The 13,034-nt window shown below is 33.6% G+C and overlaps 1 protein-coding gene across 7 annotated transcripts; it reads right to left on the bottom strand.

Moving 5' to 3' along the window:
* Positions 1 to 1,316: 1,316 nt before the first annotated feature.
* Positions 1,317 to 6,380, bottom strand: LOC128170447 (uncharacterized). Of its 7 annotated transcripts, XM_052836219.1 has the most exons (5): positions 6,160 to 6,380; positions 4,876 to 5,685; positions 4,432 to 4,686; positions 1,932 to 3,980; positions 1,317 to 1,457 (listed from the first exon to the last, which is right to left on the bottom strand). In XM_052836219.1, exon 4 carries the CDS (start codon positions 3,952 to 3,954, stop codon positions 2,257 to 2,259), a length of 1,698 nt encoding a protein of 565 aa, XP_052692179.1. In that variant the 5' UTR covers positions 3,955 to 3,980; positions 4,432 to 4,686; positions 4,876 to 5,685; positions 6,160 to 6,380; the 3' UTR covers positions 1,317 to 1,457; positions 1,932 to 2,256. The 7 variants fall into 7 exon arrangements, with proteins under 7 accessions (XP_052692179.1, XP_052692178.1, XP_052692180.1 ...); XM_052836218.1 differs by having other exon boundaries at positions 4,432 to 5,501; positions 6,245 to 6,380; XM_052836220.1 differs by lacking the exons at positions 4,432 to 4,686; positions 4,876 to 5,685; positions 6,160 to 6,380 and having other exon boundaries at positions 1,932 to 2,628; positions 2,802 to 4,419.
* Positions 6,381 to 13,034: the final 6,654 nt, after the last annotated feature.

The raw sequence follows: 13,034 nt of genomic DNA, 5'->3' as shown, positions 1-13,034 counted from the left end.
TCTGTACATGTCTGTCTGTCTATCTATCCATCTGTCTATCTTCCCATCCATCCATCCATCCATCCATCCATCCATCCATCTATCTATCTATCTATCTATCTATCTATCTATCTATCTATCTATCTATCTATCTATCTATCTTTCTTTCTTTCTTTCTTTCTTTCTTTCTATCTATCTATCTATCTATCTATCTATCTATCTATCTATCTATCTATCTATCTATCTATCTATCTATCTATCTATCCATCCATCCATCCATCCATCCATCCATCCATCCATCCATCCATCTATCTATCTATCTATCTATCTATCTATCTATCTATCTATCTATCTATCTATCTATCTATCTATCTATCTATCTATCTGTATATTGTATTGTATAATGTCGGCGTGTCTATCTTGTTCTTATAAAAGAAAATACACTTGTTCTCTAAAATTAATTGAAGTAGAATTTTGCTCTCATTATAGCAGTTTAAACTTTATTATTTTACACAAAATATTTCATTTAATGTGAGATAGTCTGACTAAGGTAGATTTAAAAAATATATATAAAGCGAGATGTCGCCAAATCAAAAAGCAACATAATACATTAAAAATACAAAAAATTCATCTGCATCGCTGTTATATGGTTCTATATCATTTAACTTATGAAAGAATTTTTTGCACATTAGAAGCAGATGTGAATACAAACCTTGTCAACAGATTACGTTAAGTGCATTAACAACCATGCATATATATTGTTAAACAGAATTCGTGGTAAACCTAAACAATGGATATATCACATGTTGAAAAAAAATGTTATAAAACACTTAAACATTTGAAAGAATGATACATGTACATTTGACACTTTACGCGGAATAAAGGATTTCTATAGCTTTATTATGGATAGAGTTGTATGCACTTCTATCGTAAAATACAGCAAGAACTCTGCTCCTGTTTGAACAATCGGGCATGAACTGGCGTGGTCAAGATTTTGATCAAATTTTATTTTCATTATACTGTTTACGCTGTTTTAATATTGCTTTTCTGATAATCAACTAAATTTTGAGAGTCAATCGTGAAGGATTAACACAGCAATTGCAATTTTCTGTAAATAAACAAAGTATTCTGTAATGCTTTTGTTAACATTGGCGCAATATTTAGGTAAAAGTTCTATTTAAGTTGATTTTTCTAATTCTGCTAATTTGTTTTCAACTTGAATTAACATTTCGTAGCGTTTGTCTCATACATTTTAAGTCAAATCATGGAATATTGTTGCGGGCTGGCCGACAGGCTTCCAAAACACCTCCAGAATTGATAAAATAAAACACCAAAAGTAACGTTTTCACAATTTATATTACACACAATTTGAAACAAATTCATGGGCTGATAGTCGTTGTCAGGACACTGGTACACCAAACTTCACAGGTCACTCCATTCCTGTACACCAACACTACTCAGTATTCGACATTCGGGACCTGCGTACACAGAACATACACATTAAGTTACACATACACATAAAGTTCCATACAAGTAATGACTCACATGACCCACCGTACATAACAGTGAGACAACGTGGTACACGTGGCAGCGCTGCATTACATTTACTTGCATTTCACGATACATAATAATAAACCAAATTACTTTACACGTAACTTAAAATACTGTAACGACATTTACTTGCCAATTACACTGTTAGAGTCACTAAACCCGACATACACATTACTACTCAAATTACGACAGCCCTAAGAATATACTCTACTCACGACAATAGATAACTAAAGAAATACTTGTAATGAACTATATAACGAACATAACAAACGGATAACTTACGAAAGGGACATTCAAACAATACAAATTACAAATAAAACACATTGAAACAACAAAGTTATCCCAGGACCATTTAATAAACAAATAGAAAGAGAATTGAATAAGTAAAATGGTTTACTCACCTCAGAAGCCGTGTCTGTATTACAAAATTAGAGAATTGAACTAACGAAACTGATAATATCAGGAAGAACGTGCAGGTGATTTTACCCGGTCCAAAGAGAGCCAAAAACCTAAACTCAGGTGGATATATACAGGTATCGAGGGGTACCAGAAAGGGTTATAGAATAAGAGGTCCAGTACAGGATAACTAAAAATAGAAAACAAATTAAAACAGCATCGTAAGTGTAACAATACCTCCCCCTTTACAAGAAGTATAGTTATACTTCCGAACATACATTTACGAACACTTAAAACCAACAGTTCATATGTACACAAAATAAAACACATTCATTGTCTACTGAGATAATCTGCACCCTGATTATCCTTGCCTCTAATTGCAATGACTCGGTATCTATATGATTGAAGACCAAGTGCCCATCTCATGATTCTAGCGTTGATCACCTTAGCCCTGTTCAAATACATCAACGACTGATGATCGGTTTCAATTAGAAATTCACGACCATAGAAATACAGTTGAAATTTGTTGACCGTCCAAACAATTGCTAAGCATTCCTTCTCGATTGTGGAATATCTGAACTCACTATCCTTCATTTTCATGCTGGCATTTGCTACCGCAAGTTTCAATCCGCTTTCATCGTCAAACTGCATCAGGACTGCACCAATTCCTCTCTCAGAAGCATCCGTCAGAAGAAAAAATTGCTTTAATAAACATGTAAAGAGTAACACAATTGATAACAAAATTGGAATGAACTTCTTGTAAAAGGTATAATGGCCATGAACAGTTCTTAATTTACGTTTTGTGCAAGGTACATGTACCACCGCTTCATCGATTGTCTTTTCTTTGTCTGATTGTGCTTTCAATTGGTCTTTACCTACGATCTTCTGCCTATCTTTAGGGCCCAGCTCTTGGTTGATGTCCATACTCGATAACTCCTCCTTGTCCCCGACACTTGGTAATCCATATTCTTCGACCTCTTCATCTTCAGGGCGGTCAATCACAGCAGAGCTGGCTGTAGCTTCATCATCTTGGTTTACATTCGGTGGATCAGCATTTCTGTCACTATACTTGTTCACCATATTTACATGAAACGTTTTTGATTTACCTTTCACATCAATCTTATAGTCCTCTTCTTTGCCTGAATTTGACACATGACGTACTTTCTGTAAGGGGTCACATGTTTGCTGTTCTACTTTATTATCCTGTGGAGTGATGTTCTCTTTTAAAATTTCCGGAACTCTGAGTTGATGATACGGTTTGAGCTTTGCTTTGGCTTGTCTTCGAGTTTCAACAGCATGAGCCTCTGACCATTGCGGATCTGGATTTCCAGGTGGTCTCACTTTCTCCACATTACCAATGATGAGGTCGTAAACTGGCTTCTCCATACACCATGCTTCAAATGTACCTGTAATATAGGGCGTGTCAATGAAAATAGAAGCAACAGGTACTCTAATAGATGAACCGTCTGCCAAAATGCATGTTTGAAACTTGTTTTTAATCACATTTTGCTCGTCAATCTTACTTGTCTGTACAACTATGCCACTGCATCCTGTGTCTCGCAGTACTGTAACGGGCTTACCCTCAACATATCCTGCTGACAATGGCATATTGTGCTGCTGCTGAAGATAGCATGATGGAGACACTGTTGTCGGAGAATCGAGTACAAATGTATTAGTACCAGTGTCTGTAGGTATTGCATTTACAAAAGATACCTGCACTGGAAATTCAGCCTCTACTGGTGAAGTTTCCTGTGTGTCCGGTGATTCCTGGGTATTAACCATGCCAACCTTTGGTTTTGGTCTGCACTCCGAAGCAATATGACCCACTCGGTTGCATTTGTAACAACGTCTGTCTGATTTTGGAACAAAAGGTTTGTTTGTGTTTTGATGTCTATTCTCACCTGGATTGTCTTTAGAGTTTCCAGGAACGCTTAATGTTGAAGATTGAAATCCCTGGCCTTGAATCTTGATTAAGTTTGCCGCATTGGTCATTCTTGCTTCCCGATACTGATCTGCCAACTGTGCCATGTCTTGAATACTCTTTGGCGTTCTCTCTTTCAAAAACAGAATTAGATCTCTATTACAAACATTAAGAAACTGATCACGTAAAACTAAATCAAACAATGCTTCATAAGTTTCTGCTGTGTGTGCCATTTTCAACCATCTCTGCAAATAACTACTCATTCTGACAGAATACTGAACAAAAGTTTCGCCAACGTCAGGCTTAGCTGATCTAAACTTTCGTTTAAAGCCATCTTCTGTAAGTTCATAACGCTGTAGGAGAGCTAACTTCAACTTATCATAATCTAAAGCATCCTCTTTGGTTAACAATGCATAAACATCTAATGCCCTGCCTTTCAAAAGTGCACTTAGACTCATAGCCCACGACGTTTTTGGCTACTGCTGTAATTCTGCATATCTCTCAAATCTACGTAAGTAACTATCCATTTCATCTTTGCCATCTTCAAAAGCCGGGATCTTTGGTCCCTTAAACTTGACACTCACCTCATCAACACCCGCAGCTTTTAACTTTTCTTTCTCGTGCATCATCTCCATTTGCTGCTGATGAGTAATTTGCTGTATCTGTAGTTCTTTGTCATGTTTTTCCATCAATCTCTTAAAATCTAGCTCCTCCTTTACTCGTTCTCTTTCCGCCTTCCGCTCTTCACGTTCTATTTCTTGTTGGAGCTTAACAAAGTCTCTAAGAGTTTCCTCCTTGTAACCCAATGACGCTCCATAATCAATGATCGATTTTAAAGACTGTGACATGATGAAAACTCAAGAGACAATAACTCATACAGACAACACACTATGTGACAACTGAAAAAATGGAAACTTCCAACATACCTGTCAATACACACCTGAGTTTGATAGGACACCAATTCACGATATATATTATATTTCAAACGTGATGTGAAAACGTTAACAACTTACAGACACACAACTTACTGAGGTGATGTATCTACGACGTAATTTCAGTGTCAACAGCTATCCTCTAAGTCCCGAATAACTCTGTCAAACACTTCCCTACAAAAATTTCAAAAACAAATATTAGTACATACAAACAATTAAAAAAAAAACAACAACAAAGAATTTTGTCCAAAATAAAAAAAAAAAATTCTAAATCACACAATAAACAAATAAATATAATTTTGAACAGTTTTATCAGTAAATAAAGAAATTCAAATTTCAAATGTTATAATGTTATGCTCAAAACGAAAACAAGAAACTGTCCTTCCGCCTGGTCAATGCATGGACTTCAAACTCGACTGGATGATCCGTCTAGATGCATTTCCCTCATAACATCGAATCTCATCATGGCTGGTAGAATGATACACACATGAGATAATGTTCTGGTCACAGGGTGCTGACTTTCCTGAATCCCATGAAGTCGATGAGGGTCTTTAACAAATCTGTTGGTACAACGGAACACTCGATGATCCAATGAAGATTGATCCCTGCATTGAGGTGGACTGCGCCAAAACTGTCGTCATCATGTTGAAGTGGAGGTTTGTCTCTGTCGACTGGATTTGAATCCCACTTCTGACACCATTTGTTGCGGGCTGGCCGACAGGCTTCCAAAACACCTCCAGAATTGATAAAATAAAACACCAAAAGTAACGTTTTCACAATTTATATTACACACAATTTGAAACAAATTCATGGGCTGATAGTCGTTGTCAGGACACTGGTACACCAAACTTCACAGGTCACTCCATTCCAGTACACCAACACTACTCAGTATTCGACATTCGGGACCTGCGTACACAGAACATACACATTAAGTTACACATACACATAAAGTTCCATACAAGTAATGACTCACATGACCCACCGTACATAACAGTGAGACAACGTGGTACACGTGGCAGCGCTGCATTACATTTACTTGCATTTCACGATACATAATAATAAACCAAATTACTTTACACGTAACTTAAAATACTGTAACGACATTTACTTGCCAATTACACTGTTAGAGTCACTAAACCCGACATACACATTACTACTCAAATTACGACAGCCCTAAGAATATACTCTACTCACGACAATAGATAACTAAAGAAATACTTGTAATGAACTATATAACGAACATAACAAACGGATAACTTACGAAAGGGACATTCAAACAATACAAATTACAAATAAAACACATTGAAACAACAAAGTTATCCCAGGACCATTTAATAAACAAATAGAAAGAGAATTGAATAAGTTAAATGGTTTACTCACCTCAGAAGCCGTGTCTGTATTACAAAATTAGAGAATTGAACTAACGAAACTGATAATATCAGGAAGAACGTGCAGGTGATTTTACCCGGTCCAAAGAGAGCCAAAAACCTAAACTCAGGTGGATATATACAGGTATCGAGGGGTACCAGAAAGGGTTATAGAATAAGAGGTCCAGTACAGGATAACTAAAAATAGAAAACAAATTAAAACAGCATCGTAAATGTAACACTTTTCAACATTCAAAATATATACTAAAACAGGTCTGTGCTTTGTTTACATTACAATGGGTTGTGAGTTATTCATTTCGCTTTTAAATCAAAAACCAACCCTCAAACTTTGACAGACTATCCAAGATTCCTTACAGAAATTTGTAAACATTGAAAACGTAAAAATAAACTTTGAGCTAAATGGGGACAATATCCTTTTAAAAAAGGTATATTTATATATTTGAATAAGGTCATTGAGTTCGTCACGGTAAGTAAAAAAGGGGATATATTAGAGCGGAGTCCCAAACACTGCATTATCCTAATTTTTTTTCTCTTAAAACAAGTTTTGTTTGACTAATTTTGTGGCATGCAGAGAAACCATTGAGTTTTAGGTTAGTAATAAATTTTATTCTTCTGCAGTATTTATAGCTTGTTGCAATAGGTTTCCTTATAGAAATCTAATTACACGACCATTCTAAAACCTAAAGAACGTTTGAACAACGTGGAAACTTTTTCATGTTGGTAAATAAGACTAGTTTAACGAGAAGAAATATGATTTTCGAGTATTAAAATTTGGTTTTTTTCATTGCCTTTAAAAGTGATGTCATTAGATGTATATTCTTTTTGTTTATGGCATATGGTAATGACGAGCGGTGTATAAAAATTAAATGTCCAAAAGGAAAAATACAAAACAGGAGCAGAGCAAACACGAACCTCAAGATTGTTTTAGAGGAATCCATACCTATTGGACTCACTCAAAAGTCACAGATAAAAAATATCGGTTGAAACATCCCTTCAAATCTACCCGCTCAAGTACGATGTATTTGCATCTATTATGAAGTTTGAAAAAACCCCGCAAATAAATTAACCATTGAATTAGTTTTGTATTTGTTATTTGTCGAAAACAAATACGCGGCGTCAAGCAAAGCTCATCTCTTTATTTTCTATCCATACTTGGTAATGTTGTATGTTAGTATATAGTTCCGGGTTTCTTTGTTTTTATTTCTGTCTAATTCCCCAATTTTAGTCAGTATTCTAATTTGATATTAGGCAAATTAAAAATATTTCAATTTAATTTGTAATCGGAAAGGAAATTAAGGGAGCCTTATTTAGAAGAACTGATAACAACAAGACAATAACCTTTATGTAGCTGTAATTCATAGTTCAATTGCTCTTATTTTTACAATTAGACTACTAGGATTGAGGAAACTCAAGAATAAATGCAGTTTTTCTTAAAATATGCATTGCATATCCTGTTTTCTTTTTTATTCTTTTGGAGGGGAGGGGGTGTCACGCAAAGTAGAAAATTCAGCTTGTCGGAGAACAGTACTTGTTTTAAAGAAAGATGTTGCTCCATTTACCTGAATTTATTTACATTACAAAGATATGCTGCAGTGCGTTCATATATTTACAAAAGAAAATACTACTAAATTGCTTCCTATAAAAATGTTTTGAATTGATCTTCTTGTGAAGAAACAAGTAAAACCATTATTTCATTTTTGTTTGAAAAATGAAGAAAGGAAATCATATTTTTTCTATTCTTTTGACATGCATGTCAACTCAAAATGCATTTAAAATTCATTTAAATGCGTGACATCTCAACGTTCAAACGGTTCATGTTTAGTTTTTGAACAACCTGTGTATAAGAACCTTCTGTTTTTTGTACATTGTTATACATGTATGTTACAACAAAATGCAATCAGTACACATTGAACAATTTTAGACATGGCAGATATTTAACCGAACATCAAAATTATGATTGTTTTATATTTTAACCGCGCATAACATATTATTGGTTATCGGTTCATGTGTGCTGCAATTAAATATTTTGAGTTTTTACATTATAAAAATGTGGTAACAGAGCAGCAATGCATTGAAACGGAATTTATAGTCTGCTCCTCATTTTAGTTCTTTTTTAATAGTACCGTATCCAATTAAAATCTTCGTGAAACAATATACAGAGGATGTTTCTCACATTAATCTTAAAATAGGTCATTACTGCCTAATGACTATCCATCTTTGAAATCGCCAAAATTAGTTACTAGTAATACCCGCAATTTTGTAAATTAACTAAATATTGCCATTGTCATTAAGTACGATTTTAGCATATGTTTTTTGTTCCTGCAATTATACATATCATAGTTAAAAACTGTATTTGAGCAAGCATGCATTCGATGATTCCGAGTCACAAAACCATCTAACATCAATTATATTATTATGCTCCAAGCATTTTTTTATTTTAAAAAGACAAGTTTGATCAGGTCATTTCTACATTTTTACGTCTCTGAACTAATAACGTTTTATTTACTTATCTTCACTATGATTTTACTAGCTTCATTTTTAAATTTCTCTGGGAAATTTAAATTGTGGGGTGAGAAATGCTAAACACTGCATATAGTCTTTAAACAACAAGCATTCTGAGAGTATTGCATAAGCAATTCACGTCCCCAACCGGTTTGTAATATTCTATGAAAGCTTCGAAGCATACATCTATTTCAAAACTATTAAAAAGAAGATGTTATACTTTAATCAAAGATAAAAGAACAGAGGAAATTCAAACTTAAAGTATTTGCTGGTAGAAATTTGTAAAACCAATGAACTTGTATGCACACTTACGATACATAAGCGGCTACGTGCTCATGTCAAAGGTCATTGGGGAAAAGTCGCTTACGCTATTGCGGATACATAACTTCAAAACAAAGATATTTCGAAAGATTTTCCCGTTTTTAATGTAACCATGCACCGGTATGTATTTTAATTAAACTTTGTACACATTTTTCACATTTTACCGTCTTTTGTACCCCGAATCAAAAGACCAACCCTGACAGACGCAGATAAAAGCTATAGTCCCCTCCAGTGAAACCGGTAGTTAACTAGTAACAAGGAGCTACATGTATTATGTCCAATGACTTTAAATGGAACTATTTTAAAATTCATATAGCTTGTACAATGCATAATACGATACACAAATAACAAAATACACTAACGAATATTATTGAGATCAATTCAAATTATTTAGCAATGGAAATTTGCGTTATCAAGTATATATCTTAACATGAACTTTTCAATTACCAAAATTAATCACGAAACCAGCCAATTTCACCGTTAAACATTGCTGTTTATTTCTTTACTATATTGATAAAATTGTAACTGTTTGTCCTATTGTTTCTTTAAGTTGACGTCCTAGTTCCTTTACGTGGATAGCTGATAATGGTGGCCTATGTCCGTGTAAAATCTCTTCTTTTGAAATGTTGATATCAATAGTAATTTATTGTTCTTTTTGCAATGGGCGCATATTCAGACACATTTTTCTTTTTTGCTAATGGTCCAGAAAATAGACCGGTTTTTTTATGTTTGTGAATATCAAAATTCATTTGAGTTGAAGCCAAGCTTAATAAAGTGTACAGAGAATAAATTGTAATTTAAGATTATTTATATTAGTTTACAAAAATGGTTGCAAAAGTCAAATATATGCAAAAAACTGATGACGATTGGAAATGATATAGAAAAGCTATCTTGATTGTTAAAAAATGCACATCAGGTCTCAGTGGATTTGATTATGTGACTTACCAAATTCATACATCGGTGAATTCGTCGAAATACTTGATACCTGGCATGTTTATTTCTGAATCAAATCAAGCAACTTTATCATTTTTTAAACAAAATTCATACGATGACCATTGCTATCACAGTCGATGCAAACAGTATCTGTTTTTCTACCGAAATATAAGCAAACATTTTTTAAATATATCAAGAAAATTGATTCTTTAAAAATTAGGTTGATGAGGTGTTACATGAAGCAAGATAGCAATAGTTCATGTTATTTAAAATTGTTTGTTACCTCACTGGCTCTAGACGTTTCAACAATACAACACAATGTTCACGCAAATATTTTTATTTGAATCATTATTGGTGGGCTGAAAATGTCGATAGTTTGATTACAAAAGAGCCCTTTCACTTTCATTGGTGCACCTGTGTACTGATCCTGCCTTTTTCTTGGGGAGTTAATGTATACAACTGTTGATTGGGACCAACAGCCAACTGTCGACAGTTGACTTCAAATCTGGTAAGTAATTTTCTATTTGTTGTTTTCGGCAGTTTTCATACATGTATATAGAAACATTTCTGTTTTTTTACATGCACCCTTTCTTGAATAGTCACTCTTTTTTTTATTTGAAAAAGAAACTTTGCTTTTTCATCAAAAATTAAAATAAGTGATTCGCCTATTTTATGCTTCCTTTTTGTGTAGAGTTGTAATGTTTTTCTGCAGCAAAAAAAAATCGACTTCATTTGATCCCATGGGAACATATTTAACCACATATTAACTTAAAAAATGTACGATCACACTGTGATCAAAACCTAATCAATTTGATAATATATGAACTATAAACACAAAGATTATGCTAAACGGGTTAGTAATTATTAGTTCAGTGCAACATCCCTTCTACATTTAATGCCTATTTCTAAAGAACCAGTTGTTCTCTATTCATTCATTAATTCGCCTTTGAATTGTTTTGTTTGTTTCAGAAGATGAACTTATGTCATTCGCTAGCTAATTGTTAACTGTGTTGAAAGGTGATTGAAGGGCAGAGCCATGCTAATTATCCTCTTTTTATTTTTATTTTAAGCACTTAGTTGACTAAATGGCAGAACAGAATCTGGTTTTTTTTCTTTTTTTCACAAAAAATACTTTTTTCACAATTTTAAAGAGGGTTAGTACTTTCCAAGACAATTAGTTGTTTCGAAAAATCTTCTAAGTTATCTTTATTTTCATTATCATCCCGGTTCACTTCGTGTACGACATACAAATAACTAAGTCAATTCCGTATAAAAAATGCTTAATGCTATTATGTCACAATTTTTGTAACTAAATATATGTACATATGATTTTTAAATTACATTTAATTTTATCCCAAGTCCGTGATTCTTGGAGATATATTCAAAGTCAAAGCATGAAGTTCTTAATTATCGTTGGCGCACTGGTTTTTGCTGCTCAGGTGAGGGAAACAAATTCGATATAGATATCCTTCTCACATATACCTAAATTGTCTATAATGTAAACACTTGCTGTAAATCTGTTTTCAGGCTAAGACTAATGTCTGTGAAGTCGGTACACAACCTTATTGTTCAAAGGGCTATGAGTGTGTTGGCGGAAACTGCTGTCAGGCTAAGGGTAATATTTGTCAATCAGTATTTCAAAATTCTATTTCTTTTTCTAAAAAAATGTATGACACTTTAGATTAATTTTATTTAATGATAAACTGTAATCAAAATAATAATTGTCAACACGTGAATTGAGACACATAAACAGTTGTTTGTTTACTACATCCGTAATTATCAAGAAATACAAAACTGTGCTAAAATTGAAAATGCAAATTAAAACTTTGACTATAATAAATTCATTCCACTTTAAGCACAAATATAAAATTTGAGAGCGATCTAAACTTTAAAACATATCGTTCAAAATAGAGAGAATATGTCCACACAACCAGCTATCCCATGGACTATGTGACGACAATGGTCAATGTCCAGATCCCGGTCATCAATGTTACACCACGGACGACGATCGACGTGTTTGCTGTAACAAAACCTACCTACACCTGTATGTATTCTATTTTCATGTAACACTTTAAAAAATGTAGTGATGAGTGAAAAAACCTGAAATAGTACAGGTATTTTTTTTTACATACACTTTTGTGATATTATATCAATTTTAAAACAATTCCTTTTATCAAAAAGAAACAACGTGATTGTTTGAGTGGGAAACCATGTGAATCAAGCGAAGATTGTCAGAAATCATACGAATGCGTCGAGGGAAGTTGCTGTTTTACTTCAGGTGACTCATGTAAATTAATGTTTTCTTCAAAACATTTAAAATATCAAATATCCAATCTATTTAAAGTTTATTACACAAAAAGAATTTGCAATAGACATAGCTAACTCTACATAAGCCTAATTGTACTACATGTCTATTATCCATAGTGCAACGATTCTATTTAATAACGATGGTAGCATTTTTTACGGTAACTATTTAATCCATAAAAGGAGAAACTAGTAGTGTTTCATTGAAGGCCATGGCGTCATCTTAATCATATGTTCCACAGGTTATCGGCAGTTGTCTACTATGTCACTTTAGCTGTCCAGTATAATACACTTAATCATATCTTCCCCAGGTTATCGGCAGTTGTCTACTATGCCACCTTAACTGTCCAGTATACTACACTTAGAAAGGACGGGCTACTGTATTTTAGGATAGTTCATGGAATCGGATTAACAAAAGATGGCGTTACAAAATGTTTTATTTATGCATTATTATTTATATGATATTGAAATTTTCAACAAAGGTTGTTGTACATATTATATTGGATATTCACTGCATGGTAATTTCTCGATATCGTTGACAGTAATGTCTGTTCGATAAATAGTGTTGTTTGTTGTTGTGAATTGTTGTCTTCCATGTTCATATATATCACCCATATCTACAGAAGCTGCCCTTATCAGTTTGGACCTGGTTATATTATACATAAAAAATTTTGTTGTTAATCTAATACATTTTTTTTCAATTTATTGATTTATTAAAATTTAATTGCCAATATCTAAATCGAAAGGGTTAAACAACTGTGTATATACTTTTTTCCTCAGACTCATGTCCAGTGGCATATGATAGTA

Source organism: Crassostrea angulata, chromosome 2 (assembly GCF_025612915.1).
Source record: "Crassostrea angulata isolate pt1a10 chromosome 2, ASM2561291v2, whole genome shotgun sequence".
Lineage (NCBI taxonomy): Eukaryota > Metazoa > Mollusca > Bivalvia > Ostreida > Ostreidae > Magallana > Magallana angulata.
The sequence above is the reverse complement of the archived record's forward strand: the minus strand, read 5'-3'. Positions and strand labels throughout refer to the sequence as shown.

Excerpts from the sequence above, each read along its gene's own strand:
- LOC128170447 (XM_052836214.1), bottom strand. The coding sequence starts at position 4,305 with ATGAGTCTAAGTGCACTTTTGAAAGGCAGGGCATTAGATGTTTATGCA.